Source organism: Nicotiana tomentosiformis, chromosome 11 (genome assembly GCF_000390325.3).
Source record: "Nicotiana tomentosiformis chromosome 11, ASM39032v3, whole genome shotgun sequence".
NCBI classification, from domain to species: domain Eukaryota; kingdom Viridiplantae; phylum Streptophyta; class Magnoliopsida; order Solanales; family Solanaceae; genus Nicotiana; species Nicotiana tomentosiformis.
In genome coordinates, this window is record NC_090822.1 from 90,820,763 (window position 1) to 90,831,853 (window position 11,091).

Genomic DNA, 11,091 nt, shown 5'->3' on the forward strand with positions numbered 1-11,091 from the left:
AGTACTGTACACAGAATTATAAAGAAAAAGTGGAAACAAAAACAACATATATTGATTCAACATGATCAGAAGTGAAGCACAACAATCTCTAACACAAATACCACTACTTTTCTGTATGGTACCATTGTTTAGAATACCCACTTGCGTGGTAGGACATAAAAATACTAGTCTGCAACTTTACACATGAAGGGAGAAAAAGATTCTGGAACAATAAAATCTATGTAAAAATGTAAACACAGGCGTATTAACTGACCTTGTAGTCAATTTAGAGTGACCCATCTGAGGTCATGTTCCCTTGAAATTAGGAAGTGAAGGACAGATTGATGAGGACGGGTAAAGTTAGAAGGATAGCCATACTTCTAAACTAGCAAGCTTCCTAAAAAGGGTGCATGACACTACTTTAACAAATCTCCCATTGAAAAGAAAGAGAAAAGTGAAGTGACATATAAAACATACACGTTCATATAGTACATATACTTTTGGCACGGTCACATAACCCAAGGACAAATTTATTGTACTCAATTGAAACATCAGAGAATTAACTTGATATATATATATATATATATCTGGTTAAAAGGAAAGCTCATTCATGGCAACAAATCTTGTTGGAGTGAGGTGATAAGAGCTATAAGTCCTGGCAAAGCTACAACCATGACGATGATGACCAATAATCTCATCAGAGTCCATTTCCATCAAAACCTTGAGAAAAATATCAATATCACAAGGGAGGACCAAAGGACCTTTACTGTTATAACCAAACTCTGATTCAGCTTCTTCAAGCAGCATCTTGAAGATGGGATGATTCACATACTCAGTCCTAATCACAAATCTTTGTTTCTGTTGTCCGACATAGACCGAGAAACAACCTTCTGTAGCCACTCGAGCTCTTTTTCTGGTCTTTTTTGTCGTCAGAGCATGTCGATTTTCTGATGAGTTTTTTCGACCAAAAGATTTACATCTCTCCCATGTTTTGGGGATTAATCCTTTCTTTCCTTTTTCAGCTTTGTTGAAATCCATTTTTGTTTTTATTCCCAACAGAAATTAATGAGAAAAAAACACGTACTACGTAAAATCTATGTATCTAGGATTTAAGCTAACCTCTGTCGTAAGCCAAGTGAAACTGGATCTTCATCCTAGGCCTCATGGTGTTACTCATGTAAATATAAGTTCACACAAATAAGAGATATTCATGCAAGAGGATTACGTACAGTTGAAGAGAACAAAAAAGAAAAAGATCACTTGATAAATGTATACAAAAGAAGATTTGAAAGAAATGTAGAAAGTAGGGGTGGTAAAAAGGGATTAGGAAGGAAGTAGGGGAGAATGTCAAGATGTAATAAGCTCGCTCTTGCCTTTCTATATATGTATATATATATATATACGAAAGGGCAATTACAAAGAGTTGAAATTAATTTTCTCTTAAAATAAAAGGCCAATGTTGATTGTCAACGCTTGAGGGGAATTATCAACGTTTCTTGTTATGTTATTATTATTATGATTAACCTTAGGGTGACACAAAGAGACTAATTTGTCTGACTTGGAAATGTTGAGTAACAGATGTTCGGCAACGGGTAATGAGTTGTGTTCAATTTTTATTTTTTTCAAAACTATAAGCCATGCCACTTGTCAGTTATCTTTAATGTGAGACAATAACAGAAAACAACATCATCACATCCACAAACAACAACGAGCTAGCTTGTCTAAAAAATTGAAATTATCGGTGATATTTATTATTCATGATAGTGGAGATAGAATTTGAGACTTGAGATTAATTATTTGATAATGTAAGGCCCGTGTTGACAAAAATAATATTGTTAGTATAAACCATCCAACTGTTCAAGGATGTTTACTTACAATATAAACGCTCCTAATAATTGAGCCATTATTATAATGAGAATGTATTATGTTAATAGGTACTAGTAAAAATTAGGCAGAAATAGAGAAGACTTAGCCGAATAGCCAATAGATGAAAGACAATTCGGTTTCAGTAAGAAAGTCTAAATTAATCAAAAGTTTGCGATAAAAAAAGTGCTCGAGTTTAAGAAAAAGTATGACTACTTGCCAATAAGTGATTCCGGTAGAGGCTGTATCAAACAATCTTGGCGTAACTGAAAACGACAAACCAATTAACAGTGAATTGAAAGTGAAACATCCAAAACAGGATCATAAGTATGAAAATCTAGCCTAAAATTGATACCTACCTTGCCTCACACGGCATGAGAAAACGAAATATGGAAAATCTATGATTTCCGGCGACTTACACATCCATCTGCAATAGATCGCCGAAAATGGTTTCCGATGATCGTCGTCAAAGATTCCAAGAACCTTTTTGACGGCCATAAATTATAGAGAGAATTACACATAAGTACAGCTCACACATATATTGTAATCAAGTAGCCCAATCACAACTTTACAAATCTATAGCCTAAAGATAATAGGCCAATATCCGGAAAAGAGCTTTTTCTACACCACCAACTACTAGTTATTGTTCCTTCTTCATAAATTCTCATCCTTTGCATAGATCCCAATTGAAACAATCAACTTCAATGGTGGGATTTGTTTTCTGGAAACACGTTTGAACTTGCATTTCTTAATGAAAAATTGTGTAGGATTGGAAGCAGTAGCAACATCTACAATTCTACAGGAGACTGAGACTGTTTTCGACGATAAAATGATAATAGTGATTACAGAATACATCTTAGAACTCTTAATGTAATTGAAGGATCTTTGCCAAATATTAAACTTTCTTCCTCCACAAGTTTTAAATAGCAGAAATCAAAAATAGAACTTGAAACAATTTGGTGCAAATTTGTGATTTGGAGGAAAAATCAACTAAGAAATTGATTTTATACATAGATTGTTCGAGAAAAAGTAAGAAAAAAATATAAATTTTTTTAATTTTTGTTTAACTGTACATGTGCAGTACATGTATATTGATGTATAACTTTGTATAAATTTGTATATGAAATATATAATAATGTATACCAAAAAAACAAAAAAAAAGAGAAGAAAGTATCAAACTTACATGGAGGCCTTTTATACACTGACAATATATGTACTCCCTTATATACTGAGACAATATATGTACTCCCTTATATACTGATAAAAGATTATAATCATATTGTCTTATACACAAATATATGCACTTATACATATTTATACATAATTATATAATATTGTACAAGTGTGTATAAACAACGGTTACACAAAATCTATACTAGAAAACACTTTCTGTCCATCACTACGCCTCTATTTTAACGCCAAAATTACCACCAAAAATAAAGAAGAAGAAGAAGAAGAAGAAGAAGAAGAAGCCATCGGAATTGAAGCACGAATTCGTAATGTTATTCGAATAAATTTTAAAACATCCAAGTCGGTTTTCTAGAGAACCCAGCAGTAGACTCGAATATTTTTTCTTCCAAAATTCTTCACGCCGTCGAATTTAATACACAAGTACAGCCATGAACAATCATGGAGCTTTGAGCTTCAAAGGAGATGGCATTTTTTTTATTTAAAACTACAATTCAAGTTCAAAGGATACAATCAGTGTGGTATGGCAGAAAATAATAAAATAGGTGAGGAGAAAATTTCTGTAAGAAGATAGGAATAGGGTGTGATAGAGAAAACGATGTAAAGGAAAGGGTTTGCAGTGGAGAAGATGATGGAAAGGGTGAAGGGGAGGGGGGCAGCGAAGAAGACGAGGAAAAGAGCGAGTGTCTTTTATCTTTTGTTTTTTCTTGTTAGCAACTAGGGTTATGGATTAAAAGTAGGGATGGTTTAAAGGCATATCATGTATAACGTGACCTTTATATTTTTACTAGTTAATTATCCGGCGCGGTCAGATATTTCTTTCTTTTTGGAAATAAATTTTTTATAGTACCATAAATAAGAAATAGATATCTTTTATATAAGATATACTTTCCAAAATACGTGAACACATGCATGCATACACGTAAATTAATACTCTACAATAGTTTTTGAATATTTATTACCTTCCCATTCTTCCATGGATATAATATTTTGTCCTTATTGAGAAATAAAGATTATTCACAACAAAAGATAAATATAATACATGAAATTCCAATTTGATAGATGCATTCGTACATTTCCTCTAGTAGATATTTGTTATATAGGTTTACCCAAAGAAAGTAAAGAATATCAAATCAAATGCCATGAAAAGAGAACTCTAAAAGAATACACAAATGGATATTAATATATCAAGTAAATAAACAATTGCAGGGAAGATGAGAAGTTTGAAACAATAAAAGAACATATAAATGAATCATTAAAATGTATAATAAATAAACAATTATAGAGAAGGAGAAAAGTTGTATAATTGTAGACTTTACACTTCTAAAAGTTTAGATAAATGAGAAAAATGAGAGGAAAACGGCCAAAAAAAAAAAGGCAGAATAGTCTCGTAGACACTTGTACTTGTTTCGGTTTGTCATCTCGGTCCTTATAATCTACAAAGTTTCATCTAGACACTTTAACTTGATCAAAACCTATATTTTAAACCTCTCTGACCGTTGACCAAGCACATGTGACAATAAAATGGTTGAGCTGGACAATACAAGTGTAGTTCACGCGGACAACGAGTGTGAATATGATATTTTGAATAAGAAATAATTAAAATAACAATGAAAAATAAAATAAAATATGTAAAAAAAAAAAGAAAAAAGCAAAAAGCAAAAAACAAAATTCTCCGCACCCCACCCCATTTTTCTTTTTCCTGTTAGCTTCTTCCCCCACCCCTCCCCTTTTTGTTTTCTTGTTTTCCTTATACGCTTCTTCTTCTTCCCCAAGGAAAAAATAAAAGATTCTTGTTTTTCTTGATTTAATTACCGTCTGCAAATGCAAATCATTGTTTGCACTTTTCCATTCTTTCCTTTTCTTCCCCCTTTTCATCCCCTTCTGTGTTACTACTAAATTCAATCTAAAATTTGATTTTATTTCTCTCTGTCTATATATATAAAACACAGATTTGGATAATCACACCTTGAATTTCCCTCCTCGAATTCCCCAAACCCAATTTCTAGTTTTTGTTCCCTCTCTAATTGTAATCAAAATTCGATTTTGTTTCTCTCTTTGTATATAATATTATAGATTGGGGCATTACATAGGTGAGAGAAGGCACCAGGTAATTGGAGATGAGAAAGAAATCACCGGCGATAATTTTCGATGGTCGGAGGTAGTCTCTGCGGAGGTTGTTGAAAGTGGCGGCACATAGAGGTGGGGTTAGTGGTGTTGCTTCAACGGCAATGATACCGAACAACGACTAAAAAGCTCAACAAGTCGCCGAAGTTAGCTTCATTGAACATCGCCGGTTATATAAGAGTCACTGTCGGCGAAAATTCCGGCCAAAGTTCCAGATCTAAAATCCATATGATAGTAGAAACATAAAATAAGAAGACAGTGGGGTAAGGATAAGAGGAAACGGGAAAAGCATCGATCAGAATAGATGATTTTTATGTTTGAATTTTATTTTTATTTTTAATTTTAATTTTAATTATTTTTAATCTACCATGTGACATGTCATCTACACATTGTTATTTTTTTATATGGCAGCCAACGTGGAGGAGATTGTATTACACGTACTGACAGCCTCCTATCATAAGCGTTTATTATACACGGTTTGAAGGAGTGTAAGTGTTCAATTGGTAAATTGCTAAATTTGGAGACCGGCATGACAAAGTGGCACAAGTATAGGTGCCATTTAGGTCATTCTGTCAAAAGAAAAAGGTAAGAAAGTTGCCATGTCACGCTGTCATACATGATGTTGTTTTTGTTTAATGGTATCAAGAATATGCATTAACCCAAAAAAAAAAGGAAAACAAAAACTCATTGAGCAGCTACCCTCTTGTTTATCCTTCCCAATGTATGTATCTTGTTCCTGAAAAAGAAGTATCACATTTTCTTGTAAGCATTCTATATCGACGTCCAGTCTAAAACAATCACCTTAACATGAATTTCCCTCCTCATTTTTTTAGTTCTATTTCTGTAACGACCCGGCCGGTCGTTTTGAATATTGCAGCATTATTTCCTCCATTTACTGTTAATCCTGTGTTAAATTATAATTATGTGACTTGTCGGAGAGGTTTCAGAATGAATCGGAATACTTAGTTCCAAGATTTAAAACTTAAGCGAAAATAGTTGACCGAATATTGACTTATGTGTAAACGACCCCAGAATAGAGTTTTGAAGATTTCAATAGCTTTGTATGGTTATTTGGAAGCCCGTAGTTAAATTAGGTTTGAAATGGCGAAAATAGAAAATTTAAGTTGGAAGTTTGACCGGCGAGTTGACATTTTGATATCAGGTGCGGAATCCAGTTCTGAAAATTTTCATAGGTCTGTTATGTCATTTATAACTTGTGTGCAAAATTTGAGGTCAATCGAACTTAATTTGATAGGTTTCGGCATCGAATATAGAAGTTGGAATTTCTTAGTTTCATTAAACTTGAATTGGGGTGTGATTCATATTTTTAGCATGGTTTGATGTGATTTGAGGCTTCGACTAAGTTCGTATGATGTTTTAGGACTCGTTAGTATATTTGGTTGAGGTCCCGGAGGCCTCGGGTGAGTTTTGAATGATTAACAAATCAAATTTGGACTTAGAACAAAGTTGTGAATTTGTGCCTACTGATGCAATCGTACCTGCGGAAATTATCACACAGGTGCGAGCTCGCAGAAGCGAACCTGGCATCATAGAAGAATGAGGTCCGCAGAAGCGGATGGAACCTCGCAGAAGCGACACCAAGGTCGCAGAAGCGGAGGCAGGGGAAGCTAGGCAAAACCGCAGAAGCGGACAGCTTATTCGCAGAAGCGATTTCTTGTCCGCAGAAGCGAAGGAGGCACAAAAGCGGCAATATGACCGCAAAAGCGGTTGCGCAGAAGCGAAACCTCTGGACAGTGTACAAAAATAGACGGGTCCGAGATTTTCTCATTTTTTGGACATTATCAACACGGGTTGAGGCAATTTTTCAAAGAGAATTCACGGGAAAACTTGAGGTAAGTCACTTGTAATCATTGTTAGTCAATAATATTGAATTATCATTGAGTATTCCGACTAGATTACGTATTTGTTAGGTGAAATTCGAGAAAATGGGCCTAGGAATTTGAAAATAAGATTAGAGATTTGGAGGTCGAGTTGATGTCGGAATTTGGTAAATTTGGTATGGTTGGACTCGTGGTTGAATGGACATTCATATTTTATAAATTTTGTCGAGTTCCGAGACGTGGACCCCACTGATAATTTTTGAGTGAAATTTTGGATTTTGTTGGAAAATTAGTATTTTCATATGGAATTAATTTCTATAATTTGTATTGACTGAATCAAATTAATTGTGACTAGATTCCAGGCGTTCGGAGGCCGATTCGCGAGGCAAAGGCATATTGGAATAAAGAACTACACGGTTTGAGGTAAGTAACACTTCTAAACTTGGTTCTGAGGGTATAAATTTCTAAATTACGTGTTATGTGAATTATTTGGAGGTGACGCACATGCTAGATGACGGGCATATGGGCATGCACCATAGAAATTGTGACTTAAATAAATTCTGTGGAGTTGAAAAAATTAAAGAATCATGTTATTATCCGCATATCCTCCACGTGTTAGAGAAATTGAGCTAAGGCTCGTATTAAAGATCATGTTTAGGCTACGTGTCGATATTTTACAACCCACAGGGTCGTGTTGCTGTTGAATTAATTATTTTAAAAATGCAAAATTTCATACTTAGTCATGTTCATCCATTTGTAAGGATATTTATGGGATCGAGCTGCATGCCGCAGCATGCCATATTGACTTTATATTTATTATTATATGGATCGGGGTTGCACGCCACAACAGGCCTTATAGGCTTTATTATTATGGGATCAGACTGCATGCCGCAATAGGCCATATCGGCTTTATATAGCGCTTGGGCTAAAGGAGCTCCTCGAATTCTGCACCCCCCACAGTGAGCGCAGTTGATATTTATATTTGGGATGGACTTCCTAGGGCATGGAGTTGCCTTAATTATTTATTTATTTATTTATTTATCTTACGGATAGATCTTCCCTAGGCATGGATCTTGCCTGGAGCATTTATATTTTTGGGCTGGATTGGCCATATACAGTACTGAGTGATTGAGTATTTTGAGATTTTGCGAATACACAAGGTTTTCCACTGAGGTGCATCACATACAGCACGTACATTAGCATGTAGATATAGAAATGTCATATTCCTCATATCATTCAGAAACGATCTATTTTTCTTGTATTGAGTTTAACTGTTGAATTTAAAACCATGCCTACATTTTTTTACTGTTATTTTTATACTGTACTGTACCTGTTAAGCTCGTCAATACTTTCAGCCCAAAGGTTAGTCTTGTTACTTATTGAGTTGGTTGTACTCATACTACACCATGCACCTCGTGTGCAGATCTAGGTACTTTCGGATACGGCGGCTACTAGATTCCAGAGTTTCACCTGTTGGAGACTATCAAGGTAGCCGCTTGGCGTCTGCAGACATTGACTCTCTTTCCCCTTCAGTTATTGTACAGTTCTATAATTTCAGACATTATTTTTATCAGTCACACTTTGTTGTCATCTAGATGCTCATGCACTTAGTGACACCGAGTTTTGGGAGTGTATTTGTATCAATATTGTGGGATTTATTATTAAATTTAAATATCATGTTTTCAAAGTTAAAAAAAATTATAATTTTATTGAGGTTGTCGGCTTGCCTAGTGTAATGACCTGGCCGGGTGTTTTGAGAGTTGTAGCCCTGTTCCCCTATTTACTGCTTATTTTGTACTTTATAGCTATTATGTGACTAGTCAGGGTAGTCAGTTCGGGTCCGGAAAGATTTCGGGATGAATTGAGACACTTAGTCTCAAGGTTGAAAGCTTAAGTTGAAATGGTTGATCGGGTGTTGAATTATGTGTAAACGAACTCGGAATAGAGTTTTGATGATTTCAATAGCTCCGTATGATAATTTTGGACTTAGGTGTGTATCCAGATAAATATTTGGAAGTCCGTAGTTAAATTAGGCTTGAAATGGCTAAAATAAAAATTTAATTGGAAGTTTGACCGGGGAGTTGACTTTTTGATATCAAGGTCGGAATTTGATTCTGAAAATTGTAATAGGTCCGTTATATCATTTATGACTTGTGTGCAAAATTTCAGGTCAATCGGATTTGATTTGATAGGTTTCAACATCGAATGTAGGAGTTTGAATTTCTTAGTTTCATTAGGCTTGAATTGGGGTATGATTTGTGTTTTTAAATTTGTTTGATTTGATTTGAGACTTCGACTAAGTTCGTATGATGTTTTAGGACTTGTTGATATATTTGGACAGGATCCCGAGTATTCCAAGTGTGATTCGAATCGAAATCGGATCAATTTTTAAACATAGGAAAATTCTAAAATTTGCAGCTTCTGGGGTCATCGCACCTGCGGAGGGACTGACTGCAGGTGCGGACTAGCACAAGCGAGCTGTGGCTCGCAGAAGCGGACAAAGGGGCTGCCCAGTGGAGTCGCAGAAGTTGTTCGGTGCTTCTTCGCAGAAGCGGAAATGCGGTCGCAAACGCGACTCCGCAGGAGCGGCAATTGGTTCGCAAATGCGGAAATACCTGGTGAGAATATATAATTCGGGGGTTGGCCATTTTTACCCACTTTTGGATTTTAAAAGCTCGGGTGAGATGATTTTCGAGATACTTTCAAGGAAAACAACGGGGAAAGTGTTCTTAACTCAATTTTAGTCAAATTACCCGAATCTATTGCTATTTTTAGCATTTAATTGGTGATTTAAGTTAAAAAAAATCTTAAAAACCCTCTTGGTTAAATTTGAAGATTTGAGGGCCGAATTGTTATCGAAAATTAGTAGTTTTGGTATGGTTGGACTCGTGGTTGAAAGAGCATTTATATTTTTTAACTTTTTTTCAGGTTCCGAGACATGGGCCCCGCTGGCGATTTTTGAGTGAATTTCAGATTTTTGTTGGAAAAACTAGTATTTTTATAGGTAATTAATTCCTATAACTTATATTGACTGTATCGAATTAATTATTTTGGCTAGATTCGAGTAATTTGGAATTGGATAATCAAGGAAAAGGCCTACTAGTGGATTGAATTAATGCAAGTCGAGGTAAGTGACTTGTTTAACCTTATTTGGGGAAAATTCCCCTTAGGATTGGTATTGTTATGAAAATTGTGATGTGTTGAAAGCCATGTACGCGAGGTGACGAGTGTGTACACGGGCTAAATATGGAAAATTCTGGTTTTAAATTGTGTAAATCTCTGTCACATATTAATTAAATTATTTTATCTTGTTATACTCATCATCATTGGTCTATTTTTATATTTTAAATTTGCCTTATCTTTTTCCTGCTAATTGCTTTACCTGTTTAGTTGAAGCTTTGTTTCTTTTATTCTGTGCTCATTATTTGAAAGTTGAATTTCTTAATTGAATTATTATTAATATGAAGTATTTGACATTTTAAATTTGGTATTGAGGCAAGGTGTTAATTTGTGAAATATTATTTTTTTTGTTGAGCTATTCACTCCCAAGTATTTTGTCGAGATTTTTGTATACATTGTGATTGAGCCGTGAGCTCCTTATTGTTGAAAATAATATTGTTGTTGATTTATTTAGCAAGTTGAAATAATTGAGCACTTGAGGTGCGAATTGTGATATATTGTGATATTGAAACACATGCGGTGGTATAAGGTTTGGGTGTTGAAACGCATGCGGTGAGATAAGGTGGGCTTGATAGGCGTGGCTAGTAGGAGAACTAATAGAAGCAATGTGGTGTGATAAGGGTGGCTAAACGCAAGATGCTATTTCGGAAAAAACAATTTCTTTAAAACTAAATGTGAAGGCTCTCGCAGTGATATAAGGAAAAGAAATATTGTGAACTTATTTATGATTTGGGACTATGAGGCGGTACCTTAGGAGTGCCTTGGTTGATTTTTTTCATTGGTGTACTTGCTTTGATTGTTTCGTTTTTCCCTAAATATGTAAATTCCTTTTTCTTTTCAGTGATATATTATCTGTCCATATTCTGTACAGTTAAATTGTGACATATTTCTTACTTGATTAACTTCCATTGTC

The 11,091-nt window shown here is 34.9% G+C and overlaps 1 protein-coding gene and 1 long non-coding RNA gene across 2 annotated transcripts; one reads left to right on the plus strand and one right to left on the minus strand.

The window, feature by feature from the left end:
* Nucleotides 1–570: 570 nt before the first annotated feature.
* On the minus strand, nucleotides 571–1,017 carry LOC117281366 (auxin-induced protein 10A5-like). The gene has a single exon (XM_070189622.1). The coding sequence runs from the start codon at nucleotides 1,015–1,017 to the stop codon at nucleotides 571–573; it is 447 nt and encodes a 148-aa protein (XP_070045723.1).
* Nucleotides 1,018–4,690: 3,673 nt separating this feature from the next.
* On the plus strand, nucleotides 4,691–9,242 carry LOC138900919 (uncharacterized). The gene is made up of 4 exons (XR_011412268.1): nucleotides 4,691–5,742; nucleotides 6,677–7,010; nucleotides 7,354–7,421; nucleotides 8,422–9,242. It is a non-coding gene; the product is annotated as an uncharacterized lncRNA (long non-coding RNA).
* Nucleotides 9,243–11,091: the final 1,849 nt, after the last annotated feature.